Genomic DNA, 21276 nt, shown 5'->3' with positions numbered 1-21276 from the left:
TTTGTGTGTGTCCTGCTGTACGTGGGCTGACCCCTAACCCCTGTCCGCTAGTCTGATCACAAGACTAACTCCCCTGCACTCCTGAGAGCCTCTCAGTTAGACCGTAGCCTGAACAAATAACCACAGGAGAGTTATTGCATCATCATACCATCCTCACAGGGTTTCCCAGGGACATTGTATCGTCTCCTCTGCATTTATTATATTCAGATCATTTTAGATGTGTTTATGTTACAGTATTTGCATGCTTATGGCATAAACGGTGACACCTTTTACAACAGCGTACTGCTGCCACACCAGAAAAAGAAAACTGGATCAGTATCACTTTAAAATGTGAAAACTTTATTCTTATAACGAGATGTTTTTCACGTTATAAGATATTTTCAGATTACAACACATAAGCTTATCATGTTATAACAATAAACTCTACTTGTTATGATAATATACAGTAAAATGCTTCACATTATATCAAGATAAATAGCATATTATTATGACAAGAAAAGTTTCATTATAAATTCTATTAAATTATAATGAAAATATCTGTTTATAATGTGAAAAATATTTTGTTATAACAGTAAGCTTTTCACGTTATAATGTGATGCTGATCTGTTTTTCTTTTTCTGACATAGCAGTAGTAGACTTCCGTAACATTTACTGTGAGATCAAACTTTAGATACTTAGACTGATTAAATAAGCTATTTGGTAGAATGAAGAAATGACGTGGTAAAGAGAAGCACAGCATGTCTCTTCCTCTACAACTAAGTGTTACTGCAGTGCACACCATCTTCCATGACATGTTGTTCTCCAGCAGAAGATTATTTTTGCTATTTGTTGCTGCTTGTTGGGAAATTACAGTGTTGATATCTGGTTGCCATATAAAACGATGTGCCACTCAATGTGTTTAACTGTAGCTGTTTTGTACATTTTGTTTGTGCCGTAGTCTTTTTCATTTGTTATTTTGTGTAGTATAAGTGTAAATAACTGCTGTGTCAGAATAAAAATAAAAACATTTGTGTTTTTAAGTAAAATGTCAGTTTCATTGCATTTTAGAATTCTTAATGGCAAGTCCCAAGTCAAGCAAGCTCACTTTAAACAGTTTACATAAACACACACATCCAAATGTGATATTAAAAAAAACCTAGTGCTCCCATGAACATTTATTAATAAACCACTGTGTGATGTTTCAGGTCCTTCTCCAGACATGAAAGAAATTCAGATACATTTGCCAAATACCTATCCAAGTGATGACCTGACAGGTCATGTTATTCCAAAATGATAAACCGAAAAAAGAAATGCATAAACTGTGAACACAGTATATAGCAGAGATGCACAGGAAAATCACTATCTGTATCTGTTCAACTAACAAAGTTATGTGTCTCTGTATTTGGATATAAGACCAGAAGTGGGCGTGGCTTATATAGGATGCCATGTTAAATCAGGCAATGTTGCACATGTTGCTTGTTCCAACCCAGTCCAATTATTGTGCATTCAAACCATGAAGCTGATTTGATATTGGCAAATAATTAATAATGGAATGTATTTTCACATCCTTTACGTTACATTTTGCAAATGCTTTCATCATATTTTTTGTGCTTTTCTGAATAACATATTTGGATCTGGGTCCATCCCTACAATATAGTACAATAAATATAATGAATCCTGTAAGTATAATTTATTCGTGCAAACTATTTTAAATCACCTAAATATGTCATAACAAAATCATTACAGGTAGCTTATGTGTAAGGGTTGGCAAATTTGAATTTGTTTCATGTCTAAATCACAGTCATTTATTAATAAATATTCATTGTAGCATTGATTTTTACAGTGCCATCAGTTACCAACATATCATATTATAGGTCATAATTTGACCTATAAGACCTATTTTGACCTTGAATACCTTTTTACAAAACCCAAATAAAAATAATGAAGAAGTCTGTTTCACATTATTTCACAAATTTGACCTGATAAAAGCAAAAAGATGCTCACTACTGACACTTTGCACAGTTCACCTGCTCTTCCTGACCCCTGACAGTGAAGACGGTCATTGTAGGCGGTTGTTGAACAGCGCTGCCATCTAGCGGCTGCTTGCTTTAACTACAATAACACGTTTCACTTCCGGGTCTCGTGCAGATTTGAGTCGTGTGCTTTGAGCTCTCGCTGTTTTGAGAGTCTGCAGTTGTTTTTTACTGGTTGTTTTCGTGATGTATCATCAGCCTGTGCTGAAAAACAGGCGCACTCTCCTCGAGAGAGCAGAGAAGTTTGTCTCTGACATGTATTTCACAGACTGTAACCTGAGAGGACGGTAAGGCTTCTTTCATCAGCTGCTCTCACTCTGAATGAAATGATCCGTGCAAAGTATAAGTTTATATTGAGGGCTGTTATGCGTAAATCACAGTAATTGCACATCCTGCTCACACTGTTTCTTTGTATATCATTAATAGTTGAACTCCAGTCTGCAAGATGAAGTTAATGAAAGGCAACCGTCAAGCACTGTAATGAAATGAAGTTGTCTTCAGTGTTACCTTGCCAGGTTGGGCAAGTGGGGCAGAAATCTCCCTGCCCACGGTCAATGTTTACTTGCCCCTGTAAAAATGGCTTTATGTGTTAGAAGTCATCAAATAACAACAAAAACTGAAGTCAGTTGTCATGTTCAATCTAGGGCTGCATATGTGCATCCCAGTTTTTCAAAATCCAAGATGATGTCTTTAAATGTCTTGTTTTGTCAGTCTGAAACCCAAAGATATTCAGTTTAATATGATAATGAACTGAGAAAGGCGTGAAATCTCCATATTTGAAAAGCTGAAATAGCAGTTTTTGCCATTTTTGCATGGAAAATTACTTAACCAGTCGGGCAAGTGAGTCAGTCAGTTACCTAGCCTGACATGGTGTTTTACTGGCCCCGGTTGAGCCCTGCTTTGAGCTCTGCTCCCTTCTAAAGTAGATAAGCTTGTATACTGGCACTCCACACGATGTTCACATTTACTCATCTGCTCACATGCTCTGTAGTTAATGTAATTGCAAAGAGCATCATAGACAGTGTGAATCATTTTTTCTTTTACCGTGTCTGAATCTAGGCTCTAAGGTTAGAGACAAATTGCAAATTGAGTTTGACTTGACTCGTTTATTCTCCGCAGACTCTATGGAGACTCTTGCCCGCTGGAGTCCATCGCCTCCTTCTTGTCTCCTAAACGGATCACATTCACGGAAGCTTCCAAGCAGAACTTTGCCCCTCATAAAGTGGGTGATACCTTTGGACCAACGTAAGTATTATTGTCAGGTTTTATTACCCTCAGATCATTTATTCCCTTAGATCTTGGCAATAACCCAAGTTTTACATTCAGGTTTAATTTGTCACATACTCAACATGTCTCTACATGATGTACTGCATATTAAATATGGTTGAAGGTGGTGGACTTGCTGGTTTAAAGTGACACTGAAAATCCCTGAGTCCTGGAGAGGGAAAGAGGTTCATCTTCTGTGGGAATGTGATGGAGAAGCGATGGTTTGGAAAGATGAGCAGCCAGTTCAGGTAATGTAGCAGCAATTTTATTAAAGTAAGATTTAAGTGCAAAAATTCTGCGATAAACCCATGACTAGATCTCACTGAGTCATGTAATGTGGATCTGCAGGGCCTGACGAAAGAGGGTGAAAAGACAAGTTATATCCTGTCTGACTGTCTGAAAGATGAGGAGCCACACAGGTCAGTTAACTAAAATCTAAGTTTGTTGCTGATTACTGAGCTTTTGGGCTGCTTGCAACTAAAATGTTCACCTTGTTCTTTAGTCTCACCCTTTTTGTGGAGGTGGCCTGTAACGGGCTTATAGGAGTTGGACAAGGAAGCATGATTGCAGCTCCAGATCCCGACAGGAAGTTTTCTCTGCAGAGGGCAGAGCTGGTGGTATTCAACCGGGATGTACGGGAGCTGCTGACTGATTTTGAGATGCTGATTGACATTGTAAAGGTACAGTCACAGAAAAAAAAAGTGCTTTACTGTAGATTAATAAGGCCCAACATTAACTTCTGCTGTCTTGTTTTCTTCTTAGGAACTCGGAGAAGGAGAGCAGCGAGGCTACCAGGCGCTCTTCACCGTCAATGAGATGGTCAACCTGTGTGACACCTCTGATCCCAGCTCCTTCTCCAAAGCTCGTAGTCTGGCTCACAACTTCTTCAGCCAGAGGAATGGAGACAGCCAGCACACCGTTCATGCGATGGGTCACTGCCACATAGACTCAGGTCTCATTTTATATTCTGTTGTTGAATCGGGCTGAGAATCGATCCACACTGCCTTTTTTGGGTCCAACTAGTGATGGGAGGATGAAGCCTTATGAAGCTCTGGGGCTTTCTTTCTATTTGTGCTGAAAAAGATTTAAATTTAGATTTTTTTATACTTTTGTAGAGAAATGCTGCTTTAAAGCTACTACAGGGAGTTTTTAGTTGGTTATGTAACTATTAATTTAATATTGATGCCTCTATATGGCCTCGATAATAGTAGATGCTTAAAGAGGGTCCCATTTTTGAATAAGTAAACTAATAGAAAATGTGCATAAAATCGAAAGATTAACATTTTTCCAAATGAGTTAATATTTATGACTCTGTATTTTGCAGCTTGGCTGTGGCCCTATGAAGAGACCATTCGAAAATGTGGCCGAAGCTGGGTGACGGTGATCCGTTTAATGGAGAAGAATCCAGAGTTTGTTTTCACTTGCTCTCAGGTAATTTCCCACTAAAGCACATGGACGAGTATCACCTGAGGACCTCTAGTGATTTGTAATAATTGCAGAGGTCACCTGTGATCTTAATCCCGTGCGAATCTGCCGTGTCCATAATTTTGTAAAGTAAAAATTCCACCGTAAATTACCTGCCATATGTCGCTAAACACACAGGCTGTGCGATAATATTAGTCCAGCTGAACAGCAGTCAACAGCTGTGTCAAGAAATCAGCTACAGTGACGTCTGAGATGAAGACGGCGAAGGTTAGGAGCAGCAAAAGGTCGTCATAAGTACAGCCTCAAATCATCTGTTTACATGATCTGAATGGTCTGCAAATGTGTATTTATGCTTGTAACACACGCAGAAACTCTGAACTGTATTATTAATGTGGCTGTTGAAGAACAGATGCTCTGCCTCTGAACGCTGATGTTATGCACAGTCATGACATCATATCTGGGGGATGACGTCAGTACATTTGAGTAAAGTACGACGCACGAAACAGACATGGGGTGACAGTTTCTAAATTGCATGAGGTCTCCTGGTAATACTGGTAATACTGATCCTGTGCAAATAGGGTTTAATACAGTTTTGCGTGAGACATAATGAACCTACAGATCTGCGCAGTCCCCTTCAGTTTTTAACTCTTTTGTTTTCGTTTTGTCCAGGCCCAGCAGTTTCAGTGGGTAAAGAACTGGTACCCAGGACTCTTCTCCCAGATTAAGCATTATGTCAAGAAAGGACAGTTCATTCCAGTTGGAGGAACGTGGGTGGAAATGGTAAAATGGATGTTGGAAAGCAATCATATTTAATGTATCTTAAGAATTTAATCATATTATTGGGGTGGCTGCCATTCAGCCCTTTTTATGAACACGACAGCCTTAAGTTAAGATGAATTAACTACATGTTTGCTTGTCAGGATGGCAATCTGCCCTCAGGGGAGTCCATGATCCGGCAGTTCCTGGAGGGCCAGCGTTTCTTTAACCGCGAGTTTGGGATCCATTGCAAAGAGGTACAGATTCCTAAAAAACGTTTCCAGAGTTGACCCCTGTGTAGCCTGGGATAACCTTTGAAAAAACATTAGTGACTTTCACTTTTCACACATGCAGCTACACTCAGGAACATCCTGTGCCTTTTCATACATGCCACGGCAGTGCCAGAGTAGATGAGGCAAGGGACAGTCCAGCAGATGGCAGTAAGGGGGAGGTCAGGTAATTGTCCACACTGTGGATGTCTCCACCACAATCAACATGAGTTAAAAATAAGACAGTTGTAGAGGTCAAACAGTGCAACACTTGTGAGTGCCAACAGTAACAACAACAAAAACCTTCTACAGGAAGCTCTTCACGTGTAGGGGTTTTTTTGGAAGTGGGGGGGTGGGGGGGCGGTTGTGGTTTTGGTTTTGTTTTTGGTTAAAATAGCATATTTTCTGCCAGAAAGCCACAAAGTACAGGACACTACAAGGAAGCTCTTTCTGGCAGAAGTCTTACTATTTAAACCCAAACCAGAATGCTTTTTCTGAATCTAATGGAGGAGGGCTTTCTGGCAGAAAGCCTTGAATGCTAGTGTCTCCCAACTGTGGGTAAGGCCAGATGTTTGTGTACATAGGGCAAGATATTTCTTTTTATTTTCAGAAACATGGTGGGCAAGGAGCTGTTTTTATCCAGTGTTCTTGTAAAGTTTTAACCATTCAACAACTTTGTGAGATTTGTCCTTTGTTTTTTGTGAGCGACTTCTTCTACTATCAGTTTCAGATACGTAATCAAGTGGTGTCTTTTGTTCACTCCATGTGAAAGTGTTTTTCATCCGACTTGTCCCTTCAAATGTTACTGCTTTCATTCATTAACATCAGAACCATATCACCATTTTCCCTGAAATGTTTTGAGGTCTTGATGTTAGAAACTGGCAGTATTTGAATTATAGCTTTTGTGATTTGAACGTTACGTTTGTACGGCCGTGTCGTGATTTCAATAAAATTCCAATTTGAATCATAACTGTACCTCTGCAAATCTAAATATTTTATTTTATTTATTATTTATTTATTTGTGACATTTCAATGCACATTTTTTGGGGAATTATATGGAGATCTGTCGGTCTGTTTTTTCATCTCAAATGCATAATATAAGAATCTTTTCTCTGTTCTCTTTAGTTCTGGCTTCCAGATACGTTTGGCTACTCGGCCCAGCTTCCTCAGATAATGCAAGGCTGTGGTATTTCCAATTTCTTGACACAGAAACTCAGCTGGAACCTGGTCAACACCTTTCCAGTAAGTAAAGCAACCGGGCACAAGGTTAACAAACTGAGATGCAAAGTTTTAAGTTTTTATTTCTGTTTTCCCAAAGCACAACACATTTTTCTGGGAAGGTCTGGATGGCTCCAAGGTTTTAACTCACTTCCCACCTGGAAATTCCTACGAAATGAAGGGCAAGGTTGAAGACGTGAGTTTGCTTTGTAGAACGTGTAACATGGTGAATGTTGTGAGTTGTGTCTGTGCCTGCACTCATCTGGGTTTATTCTACCTACAGCTGGTGAAAACTGTGAAGAATAACAAAGATAAAGGCAGAGCGAATCACAGTGCAGCGTTGTTTGGATTTGGGGATGGTGGTGGCGGACCCACACAGCTGATGCTGGACCGCCTGCAACGGGTTCAGGACACAGATGGACTTCCCAAGTCAGTTCCTGACCCACACTTTAACTTAATACTCCTCAGTAACAACAGCCATGCCCAAACTGAGGCGGAAACACTTCCTATAAAAAACATTTGTCATCAGTTTTCTATTCATGTTTCCTGTGCTGGGATGTCTGTAAAAAAAAGTTCTCATTTGGGTTTGTCAGCACGTAGGCAGGGGACCACACCAAGCTCGTGAAAGTCGAAAGGATATGAATGTGGTCTTCTGATGTCATTCTGGTTTTGTTTTACAATATGATCATGTTTTAGTCAGAATGAATAACAAAAGTGTAACCAGAGACGTCACTGGTCACTTCCGTTTCCAAATTGTGTGTGTTTCTCAGGGTCGAGATGTCCAGCCCTGACAAGCTTTTCTCTCAGCTTCAGGCTGAGTCAGCTCTGCTTTGTACTTGGTCCGGAGAGCTCTTCCTGGAGCTGCACAATGGCACCTACACCACACAGGCACAGGTACAATAGAAATCTCTTCAGAGAACTCGTTATGAGAGGAAATGAAACGATAGGACTTTTCTGGGAGAAAGGAAGTAAGAAGAACAATATGCATAATAAAAGTATAAAATATATAGAACATTTAGGTAAATTGTGTGGGAAAGTATTGATTGTTTACAGGCTGGATTTACTTGGATCTTTCTGACAGTCTTGACTTATAAATATATTTTAGAAAATGTCTTTTTGCCTCTGTATCAGTGACAGCTATGACCAGAGGCACTGTTTTCAGGTCCATCCATCCCATTCTGGTGAATGCAATATCTCAGACACGCCTTGAGGGAATTAATTCAAATTTCGTATAAACATCCATTGGGCATCGAGGATGAACTGATTAGATTTCGATAGTCAAAGGTCACAATGCCCCTCCCACTCCCGTGAACATGATATCTCAGGGAATTTCATTACACTGGGCACAAATGTCTACTTGGAGTCGAGGAAAAGTTTCACACAGATGTCTGGGATAAAATGATGAAGTGATGACATTTTATATCCAGTAAGTCAAAGGTCAGCTTCTCTGTGATGACATAATTTTCTGTAAGAAAAACAAACACTTTTCTGGCCGTTTTTCAACATCACTGGTCAGGAACAGAAGGGGAGATTGTGACCATATTTCACATTTGGTTGGACTCTGAATTGGTGACTTATCTTAAATGCCCACCTTGAAACTTTGATGATTGTACAGATCTTCTGTGCTGCCAGGTTGAAGAAGTATGTGATTCATCAGTGTTTTAGCATTTGTAGCTTAAAATCTTTTATTAAATTTCTTCAAAGTCTGCATACATGAGTTTAAACAGACATAGAAACATAAAACCACAAGACAGTAATTCTAGTGACACCTAAAATAATAAAGTCCCACACAACACCACAAAATAATGACAAATGAGAGAAAAAGCATCATACTTGTGCAGGGAATAGATATACTGTATGTGTGAAATATAAAAGCAGCCCAGTTGAATGAAGGATAGAAAAGCTACAAACCAGTAATATGTTGGAATGTAAAAATATCCGAACTGATTGACAAAGTGCAGTTACTTTCACTCTTTCTTTGTTGTTTCCAGATTAAGCGAGGGAACCGCCAGTGTGAGACGCTGCTTCATGACATCGAGATAGCCAGCAGCTTGGCGCTGTGTCAGGACAAGACTTTTCAGTATCCTGTGGAAAAAATGAAGGAGCTCTGGAGGTCCTGACACACCTATTATTATAGTTTCATTATCATTATTATAGTTTCAAGATTAATAGAAAAATAAATATTCTCTGTTGCTGCAGTGTGGAAAAGTTTTCTTTGATTTTTTTCCATCACAGGCTGCTGCTTCTAAACCAGTTCCACGATGTGATTCCCGGCAGCTGTATAGAGATGGTGGTGGAGGATGCACTCAGGTATTATGAAGGTACAGTTTCCATTAGCTGTCCACTACAACCTGAGCAGAGGTGGAGTTCAAATACTGTTTCTATTTTTCCTTTACTCCATACATTTTAACACAAATATCTTTACTTTCCACTTCTCACATTTCCAAAACAGGCTTGTTGCTTTAGTTTTAATGCATTTTCAGGGAAAAGATGTTACATGACAAAATTATGTAAAAGACATAACAACAAAAATGACTTCAAGGATGTAACAGGACGAAAACAACAAAAGATGATGTGACATGGCGAAAATGATGTTAAACATGTCACAAGATGAAAATGATGAGATGAAAACAGCTAAAGATGTGACGACAAAAAAAAAGACGTAACCAGAGGAAAACGACGTAATAAGACAAAAAAATTTCCAAAATAAAAAGCACATCACTCTTGTGTTTTAGATATCCGTAGTGATGGTGCTAGACTGCTGCATGATGCCTGTGGAGCCTTGGGGTCAAAGGGCAGCTCCGCCGGTGTGTTCAACTCTCTGCCATGGGAGCGCCATGAAGTCATCCAGATTCAAGATGGCGCTGGTAAACCTGCTCTGGGTATGGTAGCTATTTGTATATATTTACAATATTTGTTGTTGTTGCCTTCTAACCTACAACCACACGTCTGATGCTCTGTGGTGTTTGCAGCTCTGGTGAAAGTTCCCAGCATTGGTTTGTCTCCCGTTAAAGAGACACAGCCTGCGACTCCAGTCTCTGTCACTGTCCAAGTATGTACAAAAACTCATCAACTCCGCCTTATTGTTAAGCTTCACTGAATCATGATGAGACAGCGCCTGTGGCTCAGCTGTGGCTTCAGCTGTGGCGGTTTAGTGGGGGCTTACAGAATAGGAAGAGGGCATCATATTACCAGTCAAAATTCATTAATTGTTTAATAAAGTGTTAGTGCTACATATTTTTTTTTCTAAAGTACATCATTTTTGCGAGCTCCCATGTTTTTCCACATAACGCCCTCCTGGGTCCTTGTGCCTCCTACACTCGCCATTGTTCTTAATTATTTTATCCCAACATGCCTCTTACCACCTACAGCGTTGTGCTAGAACTATCTGCCTCACAGTCTGCCACTGAACAGTCTGAACAGATATAATGCATTTGGGGGCAGTTGAGTATGTTCAGCAAGCTTTCAGTGCATAATCAGGATTGATCTAGTTTACATCCCGGCATTTCTCACATACTTAAAATCTACAGACTGTCCAGTTGGAGCCAGGGGTGGGAATCTCTTTGCACCCTGATATTTCATTTCTGATTTTGAGGGCTACGGTGAGATTTTAAAAACAATTATTGACTTTTATTTGTTTATATGACATGTTTCTTCTTACTGTGTGTCAGCTTACTACTTTTAAAACAGCGCATTTCCAATGATCCACAGTTACTGAAGTTACACACAACTGGCATACAGTGTGGCTCTTGCCCGGCTCCTTGTTCCTTTCAACTTCATAGAAGCCAAAATGTTTCCACAAGTCAGTTTTAAAGTCAGGGTGTGCTGATAACCGTCTGCAGTTGTAGATCCACAGCCATCCACAGAACTCAAGAAGACGCCTAGTGTAGAATATAACTATGTCATCATATTTGCTGATCTGCCCCGTTTTCCTAGGAGAATCCTGTTTTTCATGGCCCTGCTCTGGTTTCCTCCCATGATCACAGTTCTTCCGATTTATGAAAAATTTTGACATCTTCTATCCTTTTTGTAAACACTATCTGTTTCTGGCACGGCAGTGTGTGTCAGCCCTCGGAGTCAACTTTTTCCACACAGACCTGGCATGCATGTGAATGTACCAATATTTTTTTTTTATTTTCATTCAGGAAAGCAGGAAACAAAGTCTATGAAACTTTTCTGCATCGATTCATAATCTTTCGAGAGAGAATCCCGATGCATCTAAGAATCAGCTGTTTTCCCCCAACCCTAGTTGGAAAGCACTTTGTACTCAATGCAGCATCATACTTAGTATGAATAACACATTGCATTGCATATTATTATTATTATTATTGTTGTCATAGCCATTTATTTTTCCTCTTTTTTTGGTTTTGTTTTGGCTAGTTTTCTCATGTTCGCTCTGATTGAATGTACTTATCATTTTATATATTGCTTGTAAATCTTTTCCTTCATCTATTTCTATGTTTTTATGTCTCTACCTCTGTCTGTATTTATGTACTGCCCCTTTGCACCAATCTAAAAAAAAAAACAAGTGTGTGATCAAGAGCAGGTAATTAATTTAGCTATGTTTTAATTTAGTTTGGCTAAATGAGACGGTGTGTAACATTACAGAGTGACGGCACCGTCCTCATGAAGAACGGGATTTTACAGACTGTCGTCAACAAAGATGGTACTTTGGCTTCACTGCATTTGATCAGTGCAAACAGGTACAGTAGGACCATGTCACCACCTGTGTTTTTTTTTTCCTACCACCACATTAACATTAATGAATTAACAATCTCGCCATTCTTTTGGTTTCAGAGAGGCCATCGCTGACAGCTGTCATGGGAACCAGTTTGTCATGTTTGATGATGTCCCTTTGTACTGGGATGCTTGGGATGTAATGGACTACCATCTGCAAACAAGGTATCGGTCACTGTTTTTACAGCTGTCATTTTACACCTTAATACACTGGTTCCCAACCTTGGGTTCAGGCCCAACAAAGGGGACTGGCAAAGTCATGGGGGGTCCCCAAACCTTTGCTCTGCTCTGGTTGTCAAAATTATATTTGCACATGCAACATATACAAAACTTTTTTAAAACACATTTTTTCGTCCTGAATCAGAAAAAGTAGGCTACTTAGTAGACCACACCCCTGTGAGCTCTGTGATAATGAATCTTTATTATTATTTTGGTAAGGATCAGTGAGTATAAGCCTACTCTGTTGAGTTATTAAAAGCAAAATTGTTTTTTCTAGAAGAGAGATGTTTTGGTAAAGGTTTTAAGAATGGAAGCAATTATAATTGATCATTTTGAGAATAAAGCTTTGGAATTAAAGGTGGGGTGTGCTATTCTAATCAATACACAAATTCAAATTAGTGAATATCTCCTCATGGTCCTCTAGTGCCCCATTCTGCGTGTGCGCTGGAAAAAAAATCTACACAGCCCTGGCTCTATAAATGGTTAATAAAAAATGTCTCAGACTAAACCAAATAGTATTTTCCCAGCCAATCAGTAACAAGTTGTGTTTGTTCCTGTGTACAGGATGAGGGGAAGGGGAAGAGGAGCGAAAGGGACAGTCTTCTTAAGGAGGATTTGTTTGGTTGTCAAGTTAAAATATAAACAGTCTTTTTCCAGAATAGTGCACGCCACCTTTAATCAAATGTTGTGTGTATACATGTGTGCAGGCTTTGGGGAGGCTCATCTTTTCTTAGACACGAGTGGATAGATAATCTTAGCAGGTGTTGAACATCAAAAACCTAACAGCAGAATTGACCCTATAGGAAGCCAGTGCTGGAGGTGGTGCAGCCTGTTCATGTGGTGTCCTCAGATGGGCTCCGAGGTCGAGTCGGCTTCACCCTCAGGATCAGTGATAAGAGCACCATCACACAGGAGATTGTCATGGACGCCATGTGTCCTTACATCAAGTTCAACACTGAGGTACTTTAAAACATGATATCTGGAGGGATCTAGAGATTCACTGATCCAACAGTTGACAAATTATTTGATACTCAAGAAATACACAACGTTTCGTCCTTTAATTTCAGGTGAAATGGGCTGAATCTCACAAGTTCCTCAAGGTGGAATTTCCCGTGCGAGTACGTAACACGAATGCTACGTACGAGATCCAGTTTGGCCATCTGCAGAGGCCCACACACCGAAACACGTCGTGGGACTGGGCCAGATTTGAGGTACAAACTAATATTTTCACCACATTCCCCGGCTGTGAGCCTTCACTCTTATTTTTACTGATATGAATCTTTTAGGTTGGTAAAATACATTGTTGCTGTTAACTCTAGTCACAGCAGCACGTTGCTTAACTTTCTACATCAGTACTCCTGTCTGCTTCATCTGCCATCTACTGTAGGTTATATACTGAGTAATGATAAGTACCTAATACCACCCCACTTCAAATAATCTGAACCAGACCTTTAATGTACACCGACATCCACAGGTATTTTCACAACGCCCCCTAGTATCCTGTTGTGGCCCTGTATGCTTAAGCTGAAGGACCACTGATGTCAGTGATGCTGTTAGAACAAAAGTAGTCCTGTTTAAATGCTTTGTGTTGTGTCTCATCATGATTTTCCTCCCCAGGTTTGGGGCCACAAATGGGCTGATTTGTCAGAGCACAACTTTGGAGTTGCGCTGCTGAATGACTGCAAATATGGCTATTCAGTCCACAAGAACACCATGACACTGTCCCTGTAAGGTTCCCCACTGTTGTCATATATTAGAGTAGAAACAACAGTACAGTCCACTTAAATAATTGATGCATCTAACAGCTGATGTCTTTGTTCAGACTGAGGGCACCAAAGGCCCCTGATGCCAATGCTGACATGGGGACTCATCATTTCACCTACGCAATCATGCCACATACAGGTAGGATTTAATTGTTTTTTTGAGAATAATTTGTTCTCATTAAACCTCGAAACTCTGAACATGAAACTTGTAATACTGTATGAATGTTTCTGTTTTGTAATACAGGATCATTCCAAGATGCCTCCGTCATCCAGTGCGCATACAACCTCAACTTCCCTCTGAGGTCAATCCGCTGCTCTCACGACACCATTCCATGGAGTGCCTTTTCCGTCAGCAGTGTGGCGGTGATCCTTGAGACCATTAAACAGGTATCCAATTAAAACGCTCAGCTTGACCTAGCCTGACTTAATCCACCCAGCCTTTTAATGACTGTTTACTCTATTTACAATAAACAGGCCGAGGACAGGAAGGGGGCACTCGTTGTCCGGCTCTATGAGTCACATGGAAGCAGCGTGACTGCAACTCTCAGCACCGCCCTTCCCGTCAGGGAAGCCTGGCAGTGAGTATTTATATCTTTCTAGTTTACTGCTGTCTGACTCTGTTATGTTGTATTGTATTCTTAGAAGAAAACCTTTTCCTCTCTTTCAGTTGTGATCTCCTGGAAAGAAAAGACCAGCCAGCGCCCATGACATCAGAGGGAATCACCCTGAACTTCAGCCCCTTTCAAATTCTGTCACTTCTCTTCATCTTGTGATACATGTAGCCCTTCCACACCTCAGGATAATCACAAATTGAATTTTAACACTATGGTACTAACGGTTGGAATGAACTAATTAAATGCGTCTAGTGCTGCTCTGTTGACAATTTATTGTGAGACTTAAAGTGGAGAGCATCTTGTTTAGCTTCTCACTGCGATTCCTTTGCATTGAATCAATAAAGAGTTGTACAACTTTTGTAAAAACATGTTTTATTTAAAAAATATTTAATGATATAAAAACAGCCTCATACAGTGGTTCCTCCCTTCTTGTTGTTATTTGCCACTCTGTCTGGTCACTCTCCCGCTCCGCCTCTGTGGACCTGCAAAATCAGGATCACAGTCAGGTTTAAGTAGGTTTGGCACATAAACAAGAAAAATATTAAGAAGCACAAGTTTTACACTAAGATGTATACAACCCCAATTCCAAAAATGTTGGGACACTGTATAAAATAAAAAGAGAAAGCAATTATTTGCTAATCATTTTTGATTTGTCTACAACTGAATACGGTACAAAGACAAGATATTTAATGTTCAAACTGAAACGTTTTATAAATATACACTCATTCTGAGTTTTATGTCTGCAACATACTCCAAAAAAGTTGGGATGGGGAAACAAAAGATTGGGAAAGTTGTGGAGAGCACCTGTTTAGAATACAATATGTAATGTCATTAAAAGATTCAGAGAATCCAGAGAAATCCCTGCACACACAGGAGGCAAGGTGACCATTAACCCTGCAATACAAATACAGCAATAAAGAAACTGACGCAAAGTGGAAAAGTGTGGTGCAGCCTGGCAAGTCCACATTTCAGATTATTTCTAGCAATCATGGATGGACTAAAGAGGAGAAGGACCACCCAGGGCCCCGTTTCCCAGAGCCGTCGTAGCGCTATGTGTGTCGTTAGTTGTATTTTAAGGTCTCCCTTAAGGTTGTCCCAACTCTGGGAAACAGCCCATAACCTTAAGGGAGACCTTAAAATACAACTAACGACGCACATAGCGCTACAAAGGCTCTGGGAAATGGGGCCCAGATTGTTGCCAGTGCTAACTTCAAAAGCCAGCATCTGTGATGGTACCTGGGGGGGTGCCCATGCCATCATGGGTAACTGTTGACATCTGCAAAGGCCCCATTGATGGTGAAAGGTACATACAAGTTTCAGAGCACCCAGATGATGTCTTTTTCAGAGATGTCCCTGCTGATTTCAGCAAGACCATGGCAAAACACATTCTGCACGTTACAAGAGCGTAGCTTCGCAGTGAAAGAGTTCAGGTACTAGACTGACCCGCCTGTAGTCCAGTTGCAGTTCCAAAACCATCAGTATCCTCAGTTCCCAAGCGCTTACTGAGTGTTGTTAATAGAAACAATGATTTATCAGTGGTAAACATGCCCATGTCCAAACTTCTTTGGAACACACTGTAGACGTTACACTGAGAATGAGTGTATTTTTACAATAAACAGCAAAGCATGTCTTTGTACTGCATTCATTTGAATTTAGGTTGAAAAGTTTTTGCAAATCATTGCATTCTGGTTTATTTACATAGGAATTTTGTTATGTAATTTACATGAAAGGGTTGTGCGGTTTTGTGCAGGGATGTGCAAAGTATTCTGTGTTTTGACAATGAGATTAAATTCTTTCTGTTCTCCACCAACAGGAAAAAAAGGGTTTTGTGCACAATAGTTCACCTGCAACTGTTGGCTCTGCGCTGCTGCTTTTCCTCCTACGTGCAGTCGTTTTTGTTTCATGCTGAGGCGTGTTTACTTCAGACTTTCTTCTCTTGGACCTGACTTCCCTTGGACCTACATTCTTCTCTTTTTTTGGCATTTTGGTCACAGTTTCCTGTTTTGCTGCCTTTTTCTTCTTTGTACTGGCAGAGCGACTCTTGGCCACCTAATGAATACAAAATTATGTTAACAGTCACATCTATAGATAATTATTATTATTTGTCAAGCAGAAAAGTTAGTTTCTACCTTTTTCTTATCTGTGTAATCATGGTCATCTTCTTTCTTTGCCCTCTTTTTTGCCTTGGGTGACTTTGAATCTATTGTGTGACAAAGATCAGATCAGTTTAGTCAGATGCATCAATTATTCTCAGATACACTTCAGCTGTAGTTTTCAGTTTCATGTATTCAAACTATAACGTACCTTTAGGCGCCATGGGGCCTGGATCTCCCTAAAATTAGAACAGTACATATTAGTGTTGGTGATACATAAAATCCTATGATAGAAATTCAAATACTGGATTTTCTTTGTACTCACTTTGAACCACATAGTTCTGCCATTGTGGTCTCGGATAGATTTCATTCCATCCACATAATAACACTGCAGCCACGCCTCAAAGTCAGAGTAGTCTGCCTTCTCTGGGTCATAGCCCTTTCCACCTAAATTACAAAATGTGTCAAAAACTGTGAGGCATTTCACAGGAAAATGATTTTATGTTATCTTTGACACTCAACTCTAAGATTCTTTAGTCTTTTTCAGAGTGGACAGTTGACTCATTTCGACTCACCCAAGCTCACCACTTCCAGAGGTACTGTGTGACACAGTCTGAGTAGGTCACCCGTCTCCTCTTTCGTCCTTTCCTGTTTAGCTCTATTTGATCTCTTAATAAAGAAAGGCTTTGTCAAAAAATGCAATGATGTTTTGGTTGGGTGTCTGATAATCTGAAAAAAATTGTGTGTGGTCTGGTTCTTTCACCTTTGCGTCAGGACTCTCTTTTTTCACAGGCTTCTCTTTTTCGTGTAAATCTTCTGAGTCAAGGCCTTCCAGTACGGTCCTGGCAGCCACAAAGGGTGGGATGTTCAACCTAAAAAAGAAACACAACTTAAGACCCATTCTTGTGCAAAACAAGAAGGCTCTTTTGTTTTCAAAGTGTTCCTGAATCATTACGCCTCCCCATGGGCAGCGTGAGGAGAAGTGAAAGAAACCATTCATTTTATATCTGAGGGAAACAGACTTTGAGGAGAATGTGAGCTGGGATTGTGTGTTTGTCATAATTTTCAACAATGCAAACATGCTGCTAGTCTTTTTTCTCCAAACCAGAACCTCACAGGAAGAGATATTTACAGAGATACTGTAAACTAGGCTCACTGGTCAGAGTTTGAATCATCATAAATCAACAAGATCTAAAGCAAACACTTCTTGCTAATCTTGTTGTTTCTTTTTCAACTGCATACAGGACTAATCAAGGTCTGTTCCTACCAGGCTTTTTACCCTGATTATGTGCATACCTGCTTTGTTCTTTCACTTTTTGTTCTTTGAAATCACATCAAGGTACCACACATGCAGGCTAATGAGAACAGAAATAAAAATAAAATACAACAGAAATATCTGCTGTTTTTAAAATAAGAAATACTGTAATAATGATCCAAACTTTGTCTCCCAGTATGGCATCAATACCAGTGCCTTCATTTCCCCTAAATCTGATATCCATCTGACACCTGTATACCTCACTGTGTGAAACTCCTTGGGCTTATTTTTATGAAAGATAACATGAGGCCATTGATTGTTGCACCACTGAAAACTGAGTCGGCGAACTGCTGTGCGACTGAGATAGTATAACTAAAGGAAACACTGTTCATCCCTCTTCAACCAAGTCAAGCCAATTGATGAAAAACTAGTTTGTTATTCTTACAAGCTTGTTTTACCAAAATTGACAATGCTGAGCAAAATTAATCAGGAGCAGTTGCGAGTTCTGTGGTGTTGTTAACATTCAGTATCTCCAACATGCTTTGCATGATTTGCTGCTTTCTCAGTCAGAATATTTGGGGGTTTTAGATTTTAAGTTTCTATGTTATGACATTTTATAGACTGACAATTATTCATTTAAAAAAATCAGCTGGTTAATCCATAATTATGCTAATGATTGGCTAAAGCCCTATATTTAAGGCCCAGTGGGTAAGATTTATGGGGATCTAATGGCAGAATATGGGAATATACGTCTTAATTAGTAAATTATCACCTGAGAATACGGATTGTTGTGTTTTCATTACCTTAAGACGAGCCATTTATATCTAAAGAGGGTGTTGAGCCACCATGTTTCTACAGTAGTCCAAAACAGACAAACCAAACACTGGCTCTAAATATGGCCTTCAGCATTTTTTGCCAGCTTGGAAGGGGAGGGTGAGGCGAGGTGTTTGAAATCAACAGGCTCACCGCTAGATACTACTAAATCCTACCCACTGGTCTTTTAAAGTGGCTCATCATGTCCTGGCTGATACCACATCCACCTGCAGTAATAAGGTCAATAACAGTGCATCCCTAATACATATGTCATTTGAATAGTTTGAGGTTTGTGCATGTGTGTCACCTGAAGAGGATTTCAGCCCTTAGGTAGTTCCCGATACCGTTGAAGTACTTCTGATTGAGCAGAACTTCACAGATGGGCCTGTCAAAGGCGCGGTCAGACAGATGTGACAGGATGTTCTCCCTGCAAGATGATGAGCTGGTCAGCGAGACAGTGATAATTTGGTTGAGCAGATTACACAGAAGCGACGCTCTCGGCATGACTAACCTGAAGCTTTTGTACTCAAACATGATGCAGGGCCCTCTGCCAGGCTGCCACATCCCACTGGGCTGCCAGCTGCCAAACCTACGCGCATCCACAAAGCTCAGCACTCTGCAGGGCTTCTCTTTGGAATAAAATCGCAGGTGGGCGTGTTTGGGCAGCTCATCCTCTGCGGTGAAGCGGAAATAGCCTGACATTCCAAAGCGAAAGACTATGTCCATGGGCTGGTCTGCCTGTCCCGTCTTCACGCTGTGTTTCGGATCATCAGTTTTCATGGGTGTCAGCGTGAGCTTCACTTCCTTCCCTCTGGAAGTGGCTGTGATACGATAGGCCTCACAGGTGAAGGGCACATCAGGACTTTTGCTGACTTCGGATTTTCTGACTGGTCCGGCGAACACCACTCCATCACACATTTTGTTCACATAAAGGCTGGCCAGGTGGAGTTCTGGTCCCTCAGGCATTTTGTTGGAACAAATTAAGCTTTGCTGCAACTGCAGAGAACAAAGTAGCTGAAACATTACATAATATAACAAAACATCCAGGACTGTAACTACCTTTAAAGACACTGAGGGGAGACTTATAGCAATGTGGGGAGGGTTCACGTTCTATGACTAAAAAATTACACATGGTGGGTATTTTAGAAGGTTTTCCCAGTATTTAAATACTTAATGCACTGATCGAAAGAAAATTTGGTGCCACTATTTTGATAAGCACTTAATCGTTCCAGTCATTTTTCAAGCAACATTGTCAAATATTTGTTTCTGGTTCTGGATTTGTAAATGTGAGGACTTGCTGCTGTTTTGTCACCGATGATACTAAATTAAGAGTCTTTGGGTTTTGCTCTGTCAGTTGGACAAAAGAAGCAATTTATAGTTCCATTTATTGTTCCAATTTCCAAAAAAAATGTGATAAAAGATAAAATGTTCTATTCTTCTTTCTGCTGGGGATCCCCTACAGCCCATTCAAGGACCATGTTGGTACAGGCCCTAGATTGAAAACCACTGGTTCAGAGGGTGGGAAGGTGGGAGGGTGAGGACAGAAAAAGAACAGGGAGAGGGGTTGGGTATGAGGAGTGGCTTCACCTGTGTCTCTAAAATGTACAAAAAAAAAGAATAAATGATTCCAAGTAATTCTAGAAAATACTGAAGGCAGTGATTTAAGTTCATGTTTTTAAAGAGTGATGAGGTCTCTGCAGACTTGTGACCTCAGGATTTCTAAAAATCCTGAGAACATCAAATACCATTGCACAGCCTCAGACAAACAACAAAGCATGCACATCCTACCAACACGCAACACACACTCAGACCTGCAACATAACATCACAGTCACTCTCAGTCTACACAGCATAATGCACAACAAAGCCTAGACTTTACAACTTTAAACGCATCCTGCCACAGACTACACAAGCACAGTGTGACACATCTGGCGTGTCCTGAGTGTCTTTTATTACTCACGCAGACCAGTCAGAACTAAACAGCGTCTCTGCATTGTTGCTCTCTATACTTTCTGGACTGAAAAGGTAAAGCTGGCGTTTTAATTCATCGAGTTGCAAAGGTGCACCAAGGGTTAACAACTTACCCAAACTAGGAAATAGACCTCACCGGTGACAGACTGATGTAAAGATGTAAAGTGGAATTACATAAACTAACAGTTGCGGAGTTTGTCGGGTACCTCTTCTCCCTGCAGGCTTCAACAATGCGCAGGTAGTAGCACCAAGTTAAAGGCTTTCACAACATGCATGTTACCAAACATGTTGTGTAACGTTCATTCATACGAAAATATCGCGAGATTTCCGGGTTCGTCAGGGTCGTTTTTTAAGTTTCACGTGTTTCTCATCGTAGCAGATGTTTTTTTTTTGTCGTGTTATGCACTAGATTATCGAAAACTGGGGAAAAAATAACGGAGCTTTTCTAGCACGCAAACGCACTGTAGGAACACAACATGAGGAAACAGTCCACCCCAATGCATGCTGGGATATGTAGGCATTGCGAAAACTGGCCAAGATCTCCGTGTTTCACAGTTTATTTTATTTTTTCTGAGCATATGAAGTTAAATCACAAATTATCAACACAATTCAAAATATGTGAATTAATATACAATATTTTACAAAACTCTTTAATTCAGTATTCTTGTTTCAGTGACAAATGATCTGGTATGTATTTCCATTTCCACTAGGGCTGCACAATTAATCAAAATATTATCAAAATCGCAATATAGGCAAATGCAACATTCAAATCACTAAAGCTGCGTTTTTTTAAGTAAGGAAAAATGTGAGACAAAACAACATTTTTATGAAGTACAGTAGAGATGCAGAGATGCCTTGGCCTACCA

At 40.2% G+C, this 21276-nt stretch overlaps 2 protein-coding genes across 2 annotated transcripts; one reads left to right on the top strand and one right to left on the bottom strand.

Moving 5' to 3' along the window:
- Positions 1 to 2118: 2118 nt before the first annotated feature.
- Positions 2119 to 14645, top strand: man2c1 (mannosidase, alpha, class 2C, member 1). Its single transcript, XM_084733830.1, is given in 27 exon segments — positions 2119 to 2299; positions 3132 to 3257; positions 3403 to 3526; positions 3627 to 3697; positions 3781 to 3958; positions 4041 to 4230; positions 4603 to 4709; positions 5373 to 5483; positions 5624 to 5716; positions 6854 to 6970; positions 7047 to 7142; positions 7230 to 7375; positions 7717 to 7840; positions 8938 to 9059; positions 9182 to 9267; positions 9682 to 9863; positions 9866 to 9915; positions 9917 to 9998; positions 11555 to 11649; positions 11744 to 11848; positions 12706 to 12862; positions 12970 to 13113; positions 13520 to 13629; positions 13725 to 13804; positions 13910 to 14052; positions 14140 to 14243; positions 14333 to 14645. Coding segments are annotated over 27 exon segments (3150 nt in total). The 5' UTR covers positions 2119 to 2198; the 3' UTR covers positions 14439 to 14645.
- neil1 (nei-like DNA glycosylase 1) lies at positions 14635 to 20551 on the bottom strand. Its single transcript, XM_084733831.1, has 10 exons — positions 20524 to 20551; positions 18952 to 19436; positions 18748 to 18867; positions 17136 to 17244; positions 16948 to 17041; positions 16698 to 16819; positions 16584 to 16611; positions 16409 to 16479; positions 16124 to 16328; positions 14635 to 14761 (listed from the first exon to the last, which is right to left on the bottom strand). The coding sequence occupies exons 2-10, from the start codon at positions 19404 to 19406 to the stop codon at positions 14715 to 14717; spliced, it is 1251 nt and encodes a 416-aa protein (XP_084589957.1). The 5' UTR covers positions 19407 to 19436; positions 20524 to 20551; the 3' UTR covers positions 14635 to 14714.
- Between the last annotated feature and the right edge of the window lie 725 nt (positions 20552 to 21276).

The sequence above is a fragment of the Lutjanus erythropterus genome, chromosome 13 (assembly GCF_056507025.1).
Source record: "Lutjanus erythropterus isolate fLutEry1 chromosome 13, fLutEry1.hap2, whole genome shotgun sequence".
In the NCBI taxonomy this organism is placed as follows: Eukaryota; Metazoa; Chordata; class Actinopteri; order Lutjaniformes; family Lutjanidae; genus Lutjanus; species Lutjanus erythropterus.
This window is presented reverse-complemented; position numbering and strand designations above follow the sequence as displayed.